Raw genomic sequence first — 20461 nt, 5'->3', positions numbered from 1 at the left:
ACCCCCTCCACAGCCTGGTCTATCCCCCAGACCGCCCTCCACAGCCTGGTCTATTCCCCAGACCCCCTCCACAGCCTGGTCTATTCCCCAGACCCCCCTCCACAGCCTGGTCTATTCCCCAGACCCCCTCCACAGCCTGGTCTATCCCCCAGACCGCCCTCCACAGCCTGGTCTATTCCCCAGACCCCCCTCCACAGCCTGGTCTATTCCCCAGACCCCCCTCCACAGCCTGGTCTATTCCCCAGACCCCCCTCCACAGCCTGGTCTATTCCCCAGACCCCCCTCCACAGCCTGGTCTATCCCCCAGACCGCCCTCCACAGCCTGGTCTATCCCCCAGACCGCCCTCCACAGCCTGGTCTATCCCCCAGACCCCCCTCCACAGCCTGGTCTATTCCCCAGACCCCCTCCACAGCCTGGTCTATTCCCCAGACCCCCCTCCACAGCCTGGTCTATTCCCCAGACCCCCCTCCACAGCCTGGTCTATCCCCCAGACCCCCTATACAGCCTGGTCTATCCCCCAGACCCCCCTCTACAGCCTGGTCTATCCCCCAGACCCCCCTCTACAGCCTGGTCTATCCCCCAGACCCCCCTCTACAGCCTGGTCTATCCCCCAGACCCCCCTCTACAGCCTGGTCTATCCCCCAGACCCCCCTCTACAGCCTGGTCTATCCCCCAGACCCCCCTCTACAGCCTGGTCTATCCCCCAGACCCCCCCTCTACAGCCTGGTCTATCCCCCAGACCCCCCTCTACAGCCTGGTCTATCCCCCAGACCCCCCTCTACAGCCTGGTCTATCCCCCAGACCCCCCTCCACAGCCTGGTCTATCCCCCAGACCCCCTCCACAGCCTGGTCTATTCCCCAGACCCCCCTCCACAGCCTGGTCTATTCCCCAGACCCCCCTCCACAGCCTGGTCTATCCCCCAGACCCCCCTCCACAGTCTGGTCTATCCCCCAGACCCCCCTCCACAGTCTGGTCTATCCCCCAGACCCCCCTCCACCGCCTGGTCTATCCCCCAGACCCCCCTCCACCGCCTGGTCTATTCCCCAGACCCCCCTCCACAGCCTGGTCTATTCCCCAGACCCCCCTCCACAGCCTGGTCTATTCCCCAGACCCCCTCCACAGCCTGGTCTATTCCCCAGACCCCCTCCACAGCCTGGTCTATCCCCCAGACCCCCTCCACCGCCTGGTCTATTCCCCAGACCCCCCTCCACAGCCTGGTCTATTCCCCAGACCCCCCTCCACAGCCTGGTCTATTTACCAGGCCCCCGTCTATAACCTCACTGACTTATCATACACTTGAGATTGAACAGGGTGTGTCAGCTCATTTCATGAGTTTCATTGACTGTGTGTGTGTGTGTATGAAGTCCCCTGGGCTAGTGTTATGTATTAAAGCAGAAGGCTGGGAGAGAACGATTATTTTCTCTATTAGCTTTGGCTTGCTGCATACAATGAGGCACACAAGACTTCATCCAGACTAGTCTATACAACCTGGGGGGTTAACGACAGGGAAAACCAGACTTCATCCAGACTAGTCTATACAACCTGGGGGGTTAACGACAGGGAAAACCAGACTTCATCCAGACTAGTCTATACAACCTGGGGGGTTAACGACAGGGAAAACCAGACTTCATCCAGACTAGTTTATACAACCTGGGGGGTTAACGACAGGGAAAACCAGACTTCATCCAGACTAGTCTATACAACCTGGGGGGTTAACGACAGGGGAAACCAGACTTCATCCAGACTAGTCTATACAACCTGGGGGGTTAACGACAGGGAAAACCAGACTTCATCCAGACTAGTTTATACAACCTGGGGGGTTTAACGACGGGGGAAAACCAGACTTCATCCAGACTAGTTTATACAACCTGGGGGGTTAACGACAGGGAAAACCAGACTAGTCTATACAACCTGGGGGGTTAACGACGGGGAAAACCAGACTAGTCTATACAACCTGGGGGGTTAACGACGGGGAAAACCAGACTAGTCTATACAACCTGGGGGGTTAACGACGGGGAAAACCAGACTAGTCTATACAACCTGGGGGGTTAACGACAGGGAAAACCAGACTAGTCTATACAACCTGGGGGGTTAACGACGGGGAAAACCAGACTAGTCTATACAACCTGGGGGGTTAACGACGGGGAAAACCAGACTAGTCTATACAACCTGGGGGGTTAACGACAGGGAAAACCAGACTTCATCCAGACTAGTCTATACAACCTGGGGGGTTAACGACAGGGAAAACCAGACTTCATCCAGACTAGTCTATACAACCTGGGGGGTTAACGACAGGGAAAACCAGACTTCATCCAGACTAGTTTATACAACCTGGGGGGTTTAACGACGGGGGAAAACCAGACTTCATCCAGACTAGTTTATACAACCTGGGGGGTTAACGACAGGGAAAACCAGACTAGTCTATACAACCTGGGGGGTTAACGACGGGGAAAACCAGACTAGTCTATACAACCTGGGGGGTTAACGACGGGGAAAACCAGACTAGTCTATACAACCTGGGGGGTTAACGACAGGGAAAACCAGACTTCATCCAGACTATTCTATACAACCTGGGGGGTTAACGACAGGGAAAACCAGACTTCATCCAGACTAGTCTATACAACCTGGGGGGTTAACGACAGGGAAAACCAGACTTCATCCAGACTAGTCTATACAACCTGGGGGGTTAACGACAGGGAAAACCAGACTTCATCCAGACTAGTCTATACAACCTGGGGGGTTAACGACAGGGAAAACCAGACTTCATCCAGACTAGTCTATACAACCTGGGGGGTTAACGACAGGGAAAACCAGACTTCATCCAGACTAGTCTATACAACCTGGGGGGTTAACGACGGGGGAAAACCAGACTTCATCCAGACTAGTCTATACAACCTGGGGGGTTAACGACAGGGAAAACCAGACTTCATCCAGACTAGTCTATACAACCTGGGGGGTTAACGACATGGGAAATAACTAAACATTTACAAATGTCAGAGGATAACAAAAACAGATTTACTGTAGTTAAAACATTCAATAATGACAATTCAGTGTTACAATAGCAGTACCACCCAGGGGTGTGATCTATGGTCAATATACCACGGCTAAGGGCTGTTCTTAACCACAATGCAACGCTGAGTGCCTGGACACAGACAGACCTTAGCTGTGGTATATTGACCATACATCACAAACCCACGAGCTGCCTTATTGCTATTATAAACTAGTTACCAACATAATTAGAGCACTTAAAAAAAAACACATGGTTTTGTCATACCCGTGGTATACGGTCTGATATACAACAGCTTTCAGCCAATCAGCATTCAGGGCTGGAACCACCCAGTGTATAATAAGTATGAAGTGAAACGACACTAAAATATCAAACTTTTATTAGACAGAACACATTGAGAATGAAAAATAAACGTTTTTTTTTTGTAATCAAAGCAAAAAAAAACAAAAAAAACAAAGGTTCACCAGAGTAATGAGACAGAGATAGTTTAGAGTGGAAAGGCCCATCTGATCTACACATTATATACGGCACACAGTGGAATACCATTCAATACCCTCCCACCGCTCACGCAACTGTAAAATATGTTAGAAATGTAATTCTATAAAATACACTGGGGGCCTCTCATGTCACAGGTTAGGGGGTCAAGGGTCAAAATGATTAGTTGTCAGAATTAGATCTTACAGTATTCAATGAAACCCTCCTTTGTCAGACCAACATTGGAATAAAATCAAAAGAAGGGAAATAGGAAGGCCCCCTTTTTTATTTTAACTTTTTCCTAATTGCTTTGTTTTCCAGTAGAGACATCATTACGGTAGGATAGAGACAGAGCAATCAGAATGCAGTCGTTTGAATGAAAACTAGAGAGAGAGAACGAGAGAGAGGGGGAGAGAGAGAACGAGAGAGAGAGAGAGAGAGAGAGAGGGGGAGGGAGGGGAGAGGGAGAGGGAGAGAGGGAGAGGGAGAGAGGGAGAGAGGGAGAGAGGGAGAGAGGGAGAGAGGGAGAGAGAGGGAGAGAGGGAGAGAGGGAGAGAGGGAGAGGGGGAGGGGGGGAGAGGGGGAGAGGGGGAGAGGGGGAGAGGGGGAGAGAGGGAGAGAGGGAGAGAGGAGAGGGAGGGAGAGAGAAAGAAAGAGAGAGAGAGCTCAGTGTTCCACCTTAGTGAGCCTGCATAGCAACATCAAGTCAAACCTGACAGCTTGACGAGACCAGGGAAGGAAAGGAGGAATGATTTCCAACCAATTCTATTCTTATTTCCTCAATCTCTTTTTTTTTTTTTTGACAAGACAAAAAAAAAAGCAAAAACCATCCTACGCTAGCTATCCAAAACCCCCTCTAGCTCCACCTCTTCTCACCCCCCCGAACAAACTGACTGGTCCATCTCTAGATGCTATCCATGGCTTTGAACTCGCTGAGGGCCTGGACAGGGTTGATGTGCTTCTTCTGGGATGACCTCTTGACCTAAGAGAAGAGAAAATAGCATTTTAAAATGTCTGTTTTCATTGAAATGTGTCTTGCATCATTAAATCTCCTTACAGGCCATTAAAACTGCCCATTTACATTACAAACATATAAAGGCTGGTTTCCTGGACACAGACGAAGCCTAGTCCTGGAATGAGATTCCACATTGAAAGCTTTTTAGTCCAGGACTATGTTTATCTGTCCTGGACACTGACAGGGAACTGTGCAGGGGATTGTACAAGTGATTAAAGCTGGAATCCTTAGTGGGGAAACTACCACGTCCGTTTGAGATTATATAAAGACATTACTTTAAACAACAAACAAACAAACACCACCACCCCCCCCCCCGGACATCATTGCATGTGCGATAGAACAGCAGAGATTATACTCTTGTTTTCACCAAGTTGTTGAATACGTTTATCATATATGCACAGTCACTTTAACTATACATTCATGTACAACCCCCTTGGGTTGTGCCGTGGCGGAGATCTTTGTGGGCTATACTCGGCCTTGTCTTCGGACGGTAAGTTGGTGGTTGTAAACATCCCTCTAGTGGTGTGGGGGCTGTGCTTTGGCAAAGTGGGTGGGGTTATATCCTGCCTGTTTGGCCCTGTCTGGGGGTATCATCGGATGGGGCCACAGTGTCTTCTGATCCCTCCTTGTCTCAGCCTCCAGTATTTATGCTGCAGTAGTTTATGTGCCGGGGGGCTAGGGTCAGTCTGTTACATCTGGAGTATTCTCTTGTCTTATCCGGTGTCCTGTGTGAATTTAAATATGCTCTCTCTAATTCTCTCTTTCTCTCTTTCTTTCTTTCTCTCGGAGGACCTGAGCCCTAGGACCATGCCTCAGGACTACCTGGCATGATGACTCCTTGCTGTCCCCAGTCCACCTGGCCATGCTGCTGCTCCAGTTTCAACTGTTCTGCCTGCGGCTACGGAACCCTGACCTGTTCACCGGACGTGCTTGTTGCACCCTCGACAACTACTATGATTATTATTATTTGACCATGCTGGTCATTTACGAACATTTTAACATCTTGACCATGTTCTGTTATAATTATCCACCCGGCACAGCCAGAAGAGGACTGGCCACCCCTCATAGCCTGGTTCCTCTCTAGGTTTCTTCCTAGGTTTTTGGCCTTTCTCAGGAGTTTTTCCTAGGGAGTTTTTCCCAGCCACCGTGCTTCTTTCACATGCATTGCTTGCTGTTTGGGGTTTTAGGCTGGGTTTCTGTACAGCACTTTGAGATTTCAGCTGATGTACGAAGGGCTATATAAATACATTTGATTTGATTTTGACATACAACCTCAATTGTCCCGACCAACCAGTGCTCGCGCACATTGGCTAACCGTACTATCTGCATTGTGTCTCATCACCCGCCAACCCCTCTTTTACGCTACTGCTACTCTCTGTTTATCATATATGCATAGTCACTTTAACCATACCTACATGTACATACTACCTCAATCAGCCTGACTAACTGGTGTCTGTATAGAGCCTCGCTACTCTTATTTTCAAATGTCTTTTTACTATTGTTTATTTCTTTACCTACCTATTGTTCACCTAATACCTTTTTTGCACTATTGGTTAGAGCCTGTAAGTAAACATTTCACTGTGAGGTCTACTACACCTGTTGTATTCAGCATTTCACTGTGAGGTCTACTACACCTGTTGTATTCAGCATTTCACTGTAAGGTCTACTACACCTGTTGTATTCAGCATTTCACTGTAAGGTCTACTACACCTGTTCTATTCAGCATTTCACTGTGAGGTCTACTACACCGGTTGTATTCAGCATTTCACTGTAAGGTCTACTACACCTGTTGTATTCAGCATTTCACTGTAAGGTCTACTACACCTGTTGTATTCAGCATTTCACTGTAAGGTCTACGACACCTGTTGTATTCAGCATTTCACTGTGAGGTCTACTACACCTGTTGTATTCAGCATTTCACTGTGAGGTCTACTACACCTGCTGTATTCAGCATTTCACTGTGAGGTCTACTACACCTGTTGTATTCAGCATTTCACTGTAAGGTCTACTACACCTGTTGTATTCAGCATTACACTGTGAGGTCTACTACACCTGTTGTATTCAGCATTTCACAGTGAGGTCTACACCTGTTGTATTCAGCATTTCACTGTGAGGTCTACACCTGTTGTATTCAGCATTTCACTGTAAGGTCTACTACACCTGTTGTATTCAGCATTTCACTGTGAGGTCTACACCTGTTGTATTCAGCATTTCACTGAGGTCTACTACACCTGTTGTATTCAGCATTTCACTGTGAGGTCTACTACACCTGTTGTATTCAGCATTTCACTGTAAGGTCTACTACACCTGTTGTATTCAGCATTTCACTGTGAGGTCTACTACACCTGTTGTATTCAGCATTTCACTGTGAGGTCTACTACACCTGTTGTATTCAGCATTTCACTGTGAGGTCTACTACACCTGTTGTATTCAGCATTTCACTGTAAGGTCTACTACACCTGTTGTATTCAGCATTTCACTGTGAGGTCTACTACACCTGTTGTATTCAGCATTTCACTGTGAGGTCTACTACACCTGTTGTATTCAGCATTTCACTGTGAGGTCTACACCTGTTGTATTCAGCATTTCACTGTAAGGTCCACTACACCTGTTGTATTCAGCATTTCACGATAAGGTCTACTACACCTGTTGTATTCAGCATTTCACTGTGAGGTCTACTACACCTGTTGTATTCAGCATTTCACTGTGAGGTCTACTACACCTGTTGTATTCAGCATTTCACTGTAAGGTCTACTACACCGGTTGTATTCAGCATTTCACTGTGAGGTCTACTACACCTGTTGTATTCAGCATTTCACTGTGAGGTCTACTACACCTGTTGTATTCAGCATTTCACTGTAAGGTCTACTACACCTGTTGTATTCAGCATTTCACTGTGAGGTCTACTACACCTGTTGTATTCAGCATTTCACTGTAAGGTCTACTACACCTGTTGTGTTCAGCATTTCACTGTGAGGTCTACTACACCTGTTGTATTCAGCATTTCACTGTGAGGTCTACTACACCTGTTGTATTCAGCATTTCACTGTGAGGTCTACTACACCTGTTGTATTCAGCATTTCACTGTAAGGTCTACTACACCTGTTGTATTCAGCATTTCACTGTGAGGTCTACACCTGTTGTATTCAGCATTTCACTGTGAGGTCTACTACACCTGTTGTATTCAGCATTTCACTGTGAGGTCTACTACACCTGTTGTATTCAGCATTTCACTGTGAGGTCTACACCTGTTGTATTCAGCATTTCACTGTGAGGTCTACTACACCTGTTGTATTCAGCATTTCACTGTGAGGTCTACTACACCTGTTGTATTCAGCATTTCACTGTGAGGTCTACCTACACCTGTTGTATTCAGCATTTCACTGTAAGGTCTACTACACCTGTTGTATTCAGCATTTCACTGTAAGGTCTACTACACCTGTTGTATTCAGCATTTCACTGTATTTCGTATTCGGAGCACGTGACAAATAAACTCTGATTTGATTTGATTGCTCATGTTCTCCTTTTCAAAAACGAAACAATAACACCTGGGAGAAACCAGCGGCGCTGTTTCGCCTTTTAGAAGATATCAGCTTTAACAACATGATTCTCATTACCTTGTTGTTGGATCCATCTTCCTGTTTCTCTCTCTTAACCAGGGGTTTCTTCTCTGGGGCTTTCATCTTCCAGGAGATAGCAGGCATGTTGAGGGACTGCATAGCCATGGACTTCTGGTACTTAGTAGAAGCCACATAGCTAGCCTTGACCGTGGACACCACCGTATTCATCAGGTTCTTAGCTGCCTGGATCAGAGACATAGCACTGTCCACCTGGAGGGAGAAGGGAGGAAGGGGAGACGAGGGGAGAGGAGACGAGGGGAGAGGAAGGGGAGACGAGGGGAAGGGGAGACGAGAGGAAGGGGAGACGAGAGGAAGGGGAGACGAGGGGAGAGGAAGGGGAGACGAGGGGAAGGGGAGACGAGGGGAAGGGGAGACGAGGGGAAGGGGAGACGAGAGGAAGGGGAGACGAGAGGAAGGGGAGACGAGGGGAGAGGAAGGGGAGACGAGGGGAGAGGAAGGGGAGACGAGGGGAGAGGAAGGGGAGACGAGGGGAGAGGAAGGGGAGAGGAAGGGGAGAGGAAGGGGAGAGGAAGGGGAGAGGAAGGGGAGAGGAAGGGGAGACGAGGGGAGAGGAAGGGGAGACGAGGGGAGAGGAAGGGGAGACGAGGGGAGAGGAAGGGAGAGGAAGGGGAGAGGAAGGGGAGAGGAAGGGGAGAGGAAGGGGGGAGACGAGGGGAGAGGAAGGGGAGACGAGGGGAGAGGAAGGGGAGACGAGGGGAGAGGAGGGGGAGACGAGGGGAGAGGAAGGGGAGAGGAAGGGGAGAGGAAGGGGAAACGAGGGGAGAGGAAGGGGAGACGAGGGGAGAGGAAGGGGAGACGAGGGGAGACGAGGGGAGAGGAAGGGGAGACGAGGGGAAGGGGAGACGAGGGGAGAGGAAGGGGAGAGGAAGGGGAGAGGAAGGGGAGAGGAAGGGGAGAGGAAGGGGAGACGAGGGGAGAGGAAGGGGAGAGGAAGGGGAGACGAGGGGAGAGGAAGGGGAGAGGAAGGGGAGAGGAAGGGGAGAGGAAGGGGAGACGAGGGGAGAGGAAGGGGAGACGAGGGGGAGAGGAAGGGGAGACGAGGGGAAGAGGAAGGGGGAGAGGAAGGGGAGAGGAAGGGGAGAGGAAGGGGAGAGGAAGGGGAGAGGAAGGGGAGAGGAAGGGGGAGGAAGGGGAGACGAGGGGAGAGGAAGGGGAGACGAGGGGAGAGGAAGGGGAGAGGAAGGGGAGAGGAAGGGGAGAGGAAGGGAGAGGAAGGGGAGAGGAAGGGGAGAGGAAGGGGAGAGGAAGGGGAGACGAGGGGAGAGGAAGGGGAGACGAGGGGAGAGGAAGGGGAGAGGAAGGGGAGAGGAAGGGGAGAGGAAGGGGAGAGGAAGGGGAAACGAGGGGAGAGGAAGGGGAGACGAGGGGAGAGGAAGGGGAGACGAGGGGAGACGAGGGGAGAGGAAGGGGAGACGAAGGGGAGACGAGGGGAGAGGAAGGGGAGACGAGGGGAGAGGAGGGGAGAGGAAGGGGAGACGAGGGGAGAGGAAGGGGAGACGAGGGGAGAGGAAGGGGAGAGGAAGGGGAGACGAGGGGAGAGGAGGGGAGACGAGGGGAGAGGAAGGGGAGAGGAAGGGGAGACGAGGGGAGAGGAGGGGAGAGGAAGGGGAGAGGAAGGGGAGACGAGGGGGAGAGGAAGGGGAGACGAGGGGAGAGGAAGGGGAGACGAGGGGAGAGGAAGGGGAGACGAGGGGAGAGGAAGGGGAGACGAGGGGAGAGGAAGGGGAGACGAGGGGAGAGGAAGGGGAAACGAGGGAGAGGAAGGGGAGACGAGGGGAGAGGAAGGGGAGAGGTAGGGGAGAGGTAGGGAGAGGTAGGGGAGAGGTAGGGGAGAGGTAGGGGAGAGGTAGGGGAGAGGTAGGGGAGAGGTAGGGGAAACGAGGGGAGAGGAGGGGGAGACGAGGGGAGAGGAAGGGGAGACGAGGGGAGAGGAAGGGGAGACGAGGGGAGAGGAAGGGGAGACGAGGGGAGAGGAAGGGGAGACGAGGGAGAGGAAGGGAGACGAGGGGAGAGGAAGGGGAGACGAGGGGAGAGGAAGGGGAGACGAGGGGAGAGGAAGGGGAGACGAGGGGAGAGGAAGGGGAGACGAGGGGAGAGGAGGGGGGAGAGGAAGGGGAGACGAGGGGAGAGGAAGGGGAGACGAGGGGAGAGGAAGGGGAGACGAGGGGAGAGGAGGGGAGACGAGGGGAGAGGAAGGGGAGACGAGGGGAGAGGAGGGGAGAGGAAGGGGAGACGAGGGGAGAGGAAGGGGAGACGAGGGGAGAGGAAGGGGAGACGAGGGGAGAGGAAGGGAGACGAGGGGAGAGGAAGGGGAGACGAGGGGAGAGGAAGGGGAGACGAGGGGAGAGGAAGGGGAGACGAGGGGAGAGGAAGGGGAGAGGAAGGGGAGAGGAAGGGGAAACGAGGGGAGAGGAAGGGGAGACGAGGGGAGAGGAAGGGGAGAGGAAGGGGAGAGGTAGGGGAGAGGTAGGGGAGAGGTAGGGGAGAGGTAGGGGAGAGGTAGGGGAGAGGTAGGGGAGAGGTAGGGGAGAGGTAGGGGAGAGGTAGGGGAGAGGTAGGGGAGAGGTAGGGGAGACGAGGGGAAAGGTAGAGGAGTCGAGGGGAGAGGTAGAGGAGACGAGGGGAGAGGAAGGGGGGAGGAAGAGAAGGAGATAGAGGAAACAATGTTAGCCAGTGCTTGAGGTAGAAGTTGTCCTCTTAACCACAGCTCTAGGATCAGATAACTAACTTAACCTTGGGAATATTATACAGTATAACCATATAGATACATCCCAAAATGACCCTGGGTCAAAGTAGTGTACTATTTAGGCATTAGGGTGCAATTTGGAAGCACATTATATATCTGACCCCAGATCAGCAGTTAGAGACAACCTGTATTTCCACCTGTAATGTTTCCCACCACCACCACCACCCTCACTGATCAGAGGGTCAACTGAGTTCATATGATCCTATGTGTCTGGCTTTGGCCAATGCCTCAGGCAACGTCCCAAATTCCCTATATAGTGCACTACTGTTGACTAGGGCACAAAGGTAAAAAAAAAAAAAAAGGGCCTAAAAGCTCTGGTTAAAAGTAGTGCACAATATAGGGAATAGGTTGGTGTTTGGGCTGCAGCCTGAATGTTACTGTACTGTATCTGAAGGTGGGGTTATGGAATACCTGGCTCTCTAGGAATGCTTGGGAAACCTCCTGTAAAAGGGAAAAGGGAGAGAGGGAACTTGAACGTTAATAGTTGAACTGTGGAAGTCAAATGCAACATGATGGAGCCTCGGGGTAAAGGCTTCAGAGCAGGACAAGACTGTAGCTGTGTGACTGTTGTACATCCAGCAGAATGACCATGTGGTGAACAGGGTTTTACTGAATAACTGTTCTCAACAACATCGCTGCCCTGAATTTTAGCAGGCGCTATAGACAACTACTACGGTCAGTGTGAACCGGAGTGACTTGACACAAAGTGGGCCAAACAAGGTTTAACTACAAACAAAATGGAGTCAAAATGGTTCCAGTCGGCCGTGAAGTGTTCAGCCATGTATACGGGTAAGAGTCTAGCTACATTTTACGACGTTATACGTTTCTAATTTGGTCAGAAAGTCATTTTCATTGCAAGTTAAGGCTTACTGTTACGTAGCCAGGGAACGTTAGCCTGCTGGCTCGCTAGCTAACGTTACGTGTATGATCTGTGTAGTAATATTATTTGTATATCAGAAATCCATTTGCTTTGCTAGTTATAGATTAATGTTAGCTAGTTAGCTAACATTGAACCTACCTGCAGTTTCATGTATGGTGGCTAGCTATCAGTTTGTATTGCTAGTACTGTATGGGTTGGGAATTATGGTTCATTGTTTAGCTAGCTAGCTACAGTGAGGGAAAAAAGTATTTGATCCCCTGCTGATTTTGTACGTTTGCCCACTGACAAAGAAATGATCAGTCTATAATTTTAATGGTAGGTTTATTTGAACAGTGAGAGACAGAATAACGACAAAAAAAAAAGAAAAACGCATGTCTAAAATGTTATAAATTGATTTGCATTTTAATGAGAGAAATAAGTATTTGACCCCTCTGCAAAACATGACTTAGTACTTGGTGGCAAAACCCTTGTTGGCAATCACAAAGGTCAGACGTTTCTTGTAGTTGGCCACCAGGTTTGCATACATCTCAGGAGGGATTTTGTCCCACTCCTCTTTCCAGATCTTCTCCAAGTCATTAAGGTTTCGAGGCTGACGTTTGGCAACTCGAACCTTCAGCTCCCTCCACAGATTTTCTATGGGATTAAGGTCTGGAGACTGGCTAGGCCACTCCAGGACCTTAATGTGCTTCTTGAGCCACTCCTTTGTTGCCTTGGCCGTGTGTTTTGGGTCATTGTCATGCTGGAATACCCATCCACGACCCATTTTCAATGCCCTGGCTGAGGGAAGGAGATTCTCACCCAAGATTTGACGGTACATGGCCCCGTCCATCGTCCCTTTGATGCGGTGAAGTTGTCCTGTCCCCTTAGCAGAAAAACACCCCCAAAGCATAATGTTTCCACCTCCATGTTTGACGGTGGGGATGGTGTTCTTTGGGTCATAGGCAGCATTCCTCCTCCTCCAAACACAGCGAGTTGAGTTGATGCCAAAGAGCTCCATTTTGGTCTCATCTGACCACAACACCTTCACCCAGTTGTCCTCTGAATCATTCAGATGTTCATTGGCAAACTTCAGACGGGCATGTATATGTGCTTTCCTGAGAAGGGGGTCCTTGCGGGCGCTGCAGGATTTCAGTCCTTCACGGCGTAGTGTGTTACCAATTGTTTTCTTGGTGACTATGGTCCCAGCTGCCTTGGTCATTGACAAGATCCTCCCGTGTAGTTCTGGGCTGATTCCTCACCATTCTCATGATCATTGCAACTCCACGAGGTGAGATCTTGCATGGAGCCCCAGGCCAAGGGAGATTGACAGTTATTTTGTGTTTCTTCCATTTGCGAATAATCGCACCAACTGTTGTCACCTTCTTACCAAGCTGCTTGGCGATGGTCTTGTAGCCTATTCCAGCCTTGTGTAGGTCTACAATCTTGTCCCTGACATCCTTGGAGAGCTCTTTGGTCTTGGCCATGGTGGAGAGTTTGGAATCTGATTGATTGATTGCTTCTCTGGACAGGTCTTTTATACAGGTAACAAACTGAGCTCAGCTTGTTACCTGTATAAAAGACACCTGGGAGCCAGAAATCTTTCTGATTGAGAGGGGGCCAAATACTTATTTCCCTCATTAAAACGCAAATCATTTTATAACATTTTTGACATGCGTTTTTCTGGATTTTTTTTGTGGTTATTCTGTCTCTCACTGTTCAAATAAACCTACCATTAAAATTATAGACTGATCCTTTCTTTGTCAGTGGGCAAACGAACAAAATCAGCAGGGGATCAAATACTTTTTTCCCCCTCGCTGTACATGTCTAAACAAAAGACTCCACTTAGCCAGATAATTACATGACCCATCCACTTAGCTAGATGTGGCTAGGAGGTGATTACAGCCATCTATTGTATTTCATGAACATGTCTAGAGAACAGTGACCCATCCACTTAGCTAGATGTGGCTGGGAGGTGGTTTTTGCATTTCTTTCACATGACCCATCAATTTAGACAAGTGTGTCTGGGTAAGAATCATCTAATAATTATATAATATTTATACAATATCTTCATATGGACACTATTTTTGATATTGCTACTATGAAAGTAACCATTTCACCATTTCATTTCACTGTACTGCTTACACAGTCTGTATCCTGTGCATGTGACAAATAAACTTTGTAATGTGAAGAACAACATGACCTGCACCAAAGTCAGATTAGGATATAGACCAAGGACTAGATAAACTACTTTTTGCTACTATTTTCACCACTTTTAGTCTTGAACTCTTTGGTTGTTTACTACACTACCTTACTCTGTTTAGCACATGGCCTCACAGGTGACTCCTTACAGAGATGGGCGGGGATAAGGCTTAAGAGGGTGTGAACGATGCTGAATGGGTGGAGACAAAGAAGAGCTCTCCAGTAGGTACCAAAACATTCAAAGGGCAATTTTCTGAAATGTGGGGTTACAAGTTTATCGACTTTCAAAGCAAAAGTACTTTCCCATTGTTCCTCAACTGCAGTGTAAGATATACCCCTTTCTAGCTCTAAATCCCCACTTTTATCCAATGTAAAAAAAAACATTTTAAATATTTTGCTACATAAGACCTGTGGCTCAGTTGGTAGAGCATGGTGTTTGCAACGCCAGGGTTGTGGGTTCGATTCCCACGGGGGACCAGTACGAGAAAAAAAATGTATGAAATGTATGCATTCACTACTGTAAGTCGCTCTGGATAAGAGCGTCTGCTAAATGACTAAAATGTAACATTTAGTCGACTGGTCAATTGTTTGGTCGACCAAGATTTCTTTAGTTGAGCAATCATTAGAAAAAAATGTCATGGCACCTGTCTGATTCACGCCTGTCTCAGTGGACTAAACCATTGGAGGCTACAGGGCTGGCACAGTCCATCACTTTAAAGACGTGATACTGAAAGTGTATATGGTTATATGTACAAATAATATAATATATAATATATATATATATGGATGTATGTATGTGTATATATGTATGTGTATATACTCAAAGCACTTTCTCCCACGTTGGATACGGTCCCTGTCCGTGGTTCTGAAACAATCTTCAGTGCACTGTTGAATTGGTGCCTTTCCCTACGTTGCTATGTGCATAATTACTAAATGAACCATCATTTTGGGATTGAGAACAATGCGGCGGAGGCAGCAGCAGCAGCAGAGACGAGGAAACAGCCCTTGCCTTAGCCTAATTGAGGACAGAGGAAACCAAGTTAATTAGGTCTATAATCAATAGTCTAACTGTTAAATGCGCCTGGCTTTATAAATCATCCATTATTATCTACAGAAAAAAAAAGACCCATCTTGCTTCGGGTTGCCTGTTTAATAGCCTACCGATTCTGTGAGCACCAAGCTTCATGCAACGGCAACATGACGGACAAAAGAATTTCACAGATTGGTCTGTTTTTAATCTCTGCTATGCTGTAATTGGGGCGGCAGGTAGCCTAGTGGTTAGAGCGTTGGGCCAGTAATCGAAAAGTTGCTAGATCAAATCCCCTGAGGCTGACAAGGTAAAAATCTGTTGTTCTGCCCCTGAACAAGGCAGTTAACCCATTGTTCCCCAGTAGGCTGTCATTGAAAATAAGAATTTGTTCTTAACGGACTTGCCTAGTTAATAAAATAAAGGCTTTACAATTTATTTTTGTTGGAACAGACATGACTTACTTAGTGTTCCAAACAGGCAGAAGAATGATATTGTAATCTAACAGCACCTGTTTGTCACACACAATATGCACACAGCTCTCACTCCTATACCCTCCTTTTCCTTCATTTCCTTGTTATTACAATTATTGCTGTGATGGTCATTGTAATAAGTAGTGTTGTTATTAGGCTTGGTATATAGTATCCTTGTATAACGCCAAGCTTTAGGCCGAAGAGTCCCTCCTGTTAAGTTTTCATACTGTAACTTACTTAGGACTAGATTTCAATACTTATATAGGCCACTGTAACAATCAATTATTTATTAGTTCATGCCATCACACAGCATTTACGAGATATTCATGCTTTGAAATGCAATCAAGCATTTTAATTTTAAAATTAAACAACAAAGCTTTGAATAATTGGCCTAAATAATAAAATAAACCGCAATTCACGAACGCATGCAACTGTTTTTACCCCCCCCCCCGATATAACAAACCCTGATACACGTATTTAGTATTGTTTACACTGTTCCAAATGGTCATAAAATGATGATATTGTAATATCCCAGCAGCTGTTTGGCACACATAACTCGTGCAGCGCTTGCTCCTACAGTATACCCTCCTTTTTATTGATCTACAGTAGTTTCTACAACTAAGTCAAACATCTTCCGCAGATCTGACTTTCCCCTTTCCCTCCTGAGCAACCAGAAAACATTTCACCGATTCGAGTTTCTTTTCAAAGTCCTCCCCATTCGTTTTGCTGTCACGTGTTACTGCGTTCTGAGTTTGTTATAACCAAATGTGTTGATGTGATTATGATGGGTCAGGTCCCTATTGGTCACATGCACGTGATTGCCTACATGTTTCACGTAGAGAGAGCAAGGATTGAGGGAATGTTTTTTTTCTTCCCCTACACAAATTAGGGATTTCAACTAGAACTTTTTAGTCAGAAACAAGTAAGAAAACAAAATGGCTGAAATGTGGCAGCTTCAGCACGGACAGTGCAATAAACACTTGCTGTGCTGCCTTTTCTCTGCAGTAGGGAGGAGAGAGAGAAACAACGTGCATCAGTCACAAATGGACTGTCATTTTTACACTGTAATCATCGGGCTCTCTGAGTCCTTTGTGGGTCTTAATTATTTAATCAAACAGTGTGCTTAAAGCATCAGACGAGCTCAGTGTATTTGGAGTTGGTTTTTACTATTATTTAACACGTTTAAACATTGACCAATCAATTGGTCGAAAGAACAGGACGACTCTCGGTCGGCCAATACTTTTATGGGTCGGTGACAGCCCTAATAAGACTGAATATAGGTGGTGAGTCAAATACAGGAAATGGTTTGAAGCCTTTCGGGATTCAGTCGTATGAGTAGTGAAAGAGTATGAGTACTGTACAGCACTTTGAGATTTCAGCTGATGTACGAAGGGCTATATAAATAAATTTGATTTGATTTGAAAGCATTGCAGTGTTTGGGCACCGGTTATATTTTGTCAATATCAGAAACAAAATAAAAGTTAAATAAAGCCAAAGACAAGGAAATGAATGCACTGGAAAGAAAATTGAATGTTCATGGTTTTTAGTTTTGTTTGCGTTTTGGTTTTATGTTCCCATGAAACCTTGGGGCAACAGGGGCGGAAAGAGCAGAGGCACAGTGACAGTCAGGTACAAATGTATAATGAAGAACTTCCTGTCATTCAGGAGTGAACCTTAATTTAATGTTAATTGTATAGCTTCCAACAGCTTCCAACTTCTGCAAATGCATTGGAGGAGAAGATCTTAAAGGGATACTTCATCTGATTGGGGAAGTTGATAAACTCGTGAATACCATGTTTATGTCTCTGTGTCCAGTATGAAGGAAGTTGGAGGTAGATTTGTGAGCCAATGCTAACTAGCATTAGCGCAATGACAAGAAGCATGCTATCAGATACCCATAGACTTCCAGTCATTGCGCTAACGGTAGTTAGCAACTTCCTTTAAACTGCATGCAGAGACAAAAACGTTATCCACAGGTTCATCTGACTCTGGGAAGATAAAGGGCCTTATTGTCAAATCCCTAAGTGTCTCTTTATGTTTCCCCCTCTGGCTCTCTCCAATAGGTTTAGAGAAGCAGGGAAGGAAGAGATTACAGGGAATCAAGTAAAGACAATTGAGCTTCACTGTTTAAAATGTGAGAGCTCCTGCATGAGGTCCCAGGTGTTGCTGTTCCACTGAAAGACAGAGGCGTTGTTCTGATTTGAGATGGTGAATTAACAACCTCACTCAAATGAGTCTGGAGCCGGACCAGGGCTGCCCTCAGAACAGCCTCAATTTGTCTGGGAATGGACTCTACAAGGTGTTGAAAGCGTTCCACATGGATGCTGGCCCATGTTGACACCAATGCTTCCCACAGTTCTGTCAAGTTGGCTGGATGTCCTTTTGGTGGTGGGCCATTCTTGACACACACGGGGAAACTGTGGAGTGTGAAAAACCCAGCAGTGTTGTGGTTCTTGACACAAACCGGTGCGCCTGGCACCTACTACCATACCCCCTGTTCAAAGGTACTTCAATCTTTTGTCTTGCAATCCATGTCTCAGTTGTCTCAAGGCTTATAAATCCTTCTTCAACCTGTCTCCTCCCCTTCATCTACACTGATTGAAATGGATTTAACAAGTGACATCAATCAGGGATCATAGCTTTGACCTGGTCAAAAGTAATGCATTTTAAAGTTTATAGTGCCATTTGGAACACAGGCCTTGGTAGAAACTGCTATTGTAGGAATAAACTGGGAGTATCTGAAATTGTAGCCTATTCCCTACACTCACCATGTGGTCACTGGTCAAAAGTAGTGCACTATAAGGAATAGGGTGCCAACTGGGACACACACTACCACTGTGTTTCAGGTCTATGGGACAGGAAGAGGAAACTCATTTTCCTCCACTTGAAGAAAGCAGAAAATCATCAAGTTTAAACGAGATGCTGGGGTGGCGGATTGGAGAGCGGTTTTAAGGCTCTTACTAAAAAGTTGATATCTTCTGGCAGGATGTTATCTTAAAGGGATAGTTCAGGATTTTGGCAATGAAGTCCTTTATCTAGTTCCCCCAGAGTCAGATGAACTCCTGGATACCATTTTTATGTCTCAGCGCGCAGTTTGAAGGATGTTTCAATCTAGCATTAGCGCAATTGCTAGCTACCATTAGCGCAACGACCAGAAGTCTTTGGTAACTGCTAGCATGCTAATAGATACCACTGTCAAAATCCCCAAGTATCCATTTAAGCCAGTGACTAAGCAACTGGGATAAAGGAAAGGCATTTAGGGAACACTAGTCTCTTTATTATTAAGAGAGAACAGGAAAGGAAACAGGAAAGAGCGAAGGGAAGCCTTTTTATATTAAGGCTTCGTCCATATAGTGCACACTACTTTTAACCAGAGCCCTATGTGCCTTGGTCAAGCCTAGTGCACTCGGAAATAGGGCGTCATTTTGGGATGCAAACAAATACTTTTATAAATCTGTTATTATTTATCTCATTTTACGTCTTTATTCTGTTATCTGTATCAAACACCGGCTGTAAAATTATACAAGGCAAGGGAATGAATCATTAGTTAAATGGAAAGCAATTTATTGGGTTATTAAGTTTAAATCCAGTTATTCAATGAGGCTAAGAAATATTAAATTACAGATTTGCTTTGAAATTGAGAAAAGGAACCGGTGGATGAATTCAATGGAGCAATTCTAAAGTGAAATGAGCAGAAAGGAGGATGAAACGTTTATTTTATAATATGACTCACTAAGGGTAAAAACGCCTTCTCAGTCTGGCTTGAATAAAACTTTTTTTTCTTCTCTCATCTCACGGAAGGAAACCTCGGTGAAAATATTAGCTTAGTTAAAAGTTTAGCTTCAAAAGGTCAGTCTTCTGTCTCCTTTAGAGTGCTGACCCAAATGGCACCTTATTCCCTATGTAGAACTCTACCTTTTGATCAGAGTAGTATGGACTCTGGTCAAAAGAAGTGCACTATATACGAAATAGGGTGCCATTTGGAACGCACTATAAGGTTCCTTTGAGAATGTGGATGAAACCCTAGGTTACTTTGAGGCACTGGTGTAAAGTACTTGAGTAAAAATACTTTAAAGTACTAATTAAATAGTTTTTGGGGGTATCTGTACTTTACTATTTATATTTTGCAGACTTTTACTCCATACATTCTCTCTGACACCCAAAAGTACTCATTACATTTTCACAGGAAAATGGTCCAATTCACACACTTATCAAGAGAGCATCCCTGGTCGTCCCAACTGCCTCTGATCTGGCGGCCTCAATAAACACAAATGCTTCGTTTGTAAATTATGGCGTTTTATGGAGTTTTGGAGTGTGCCACTGGCCTTACAGCCAATAATTTTCAAAAAAATGGAATTGTGCAGTCTGGTTTTCTTAATATAAGGAATTTGAAATTGTTTATACTTTTACTTTTGAAACTTAAGTATATTTTAACAAATCCATTTACTTTTGATACTTAAGTATATTTAAAACCAAATACATTTAGACTTATACTGAAGTAGTATTTTACCGGGTGACTTTCACTTGAGTCATTTTCTATTAAAGGTATTTTTACTTTTACTACAGTATGATAATTGAGAACGTTTTCCACCGGTGGTGTGAGGTAGCAGAATGTGGATGGAAATCAGACGTTTTGACTATTGGAGCACATTTACATGGTATTTCATCTGATATGTTGATAATTACACCCTGTAATTTCATGTTTATTCTAGTTTTCTAATTAACATATCAGTTTACAGTTTACTTATTTATCATTTGGTAGCAGGTAGTTAGCAATTTGGCAGAATTAATGACAGCAATGTAAGAAGTGGGCTGTAGATCACTGTGTTACCTGTTTCCCAGGCTAACAAGGCAGATCACTGTGTTACCTGTTTCCCAGGCTAACAAGGCAGATCACTGTGTTACCCGTTTCCCAGGCTAACAAGGCAGATCACTGTGTTACCCGTTTCCCAGGCTAACAAGGCAGATCACTGTGTTACCCGTTTCCCAGGCTAACAAGGCAGATCAAGTGGTATAGA

The 20461-nt window shown here is 46.4% G+C and overlaps 1 protein-coding gene across 2 annotated transcripts in view; it reads right to left on the bottom strand.

Moving 5' to 3' along the window:
* Positions 1-4257: 4257 nt before the first annotated feature.
* ctnna1 (catenin (cadherin-associated protein), alpha 1) overlaps positions 4258-20461 on the bottom strand; it is a 212327-nt gene continuing 196123 nt past the window's right edge. Inside the window, exons 19-21 of one of the 2 annotated variants that reach the window (XM_029720388.1) lie at positions 11297-11326; positions 8116-8328; positions 4258-4465 (exon numbers count right to left, since the gene is read on the bottom strand). In XM_029720388.1, coding sequence (XP_029576248.1) covers positions 4388-4465; positions 8116-8328; positions 11297-11326 — 321 coding nt within the window. In that variant the 3' untranslated portion in view covers positions 4258-4387. The remainder of the gene's footprint in view (positions 4466-8115; positions 8329-11296; positions 11327-20461) is intronic. The other variant, XM_029720389.1, reaches the window with a different exon arrangement.

This window comes from Salmo trutta, chromosome 3, assembly GCF_901001165.1.
Source record: "Salmo trutta chromosome 3, fSalTru1.1, whole genome shotgun sequence".
Lineage (NCBI taxonomy): Eukaryota > Metazoa > Chordata > Actinopteri > Salmoniformes > Salmonidae > Salmo > Salmo trutta.
This window is presented reverse-complemented; position numbering and strand designations above follow the sequence as displayed.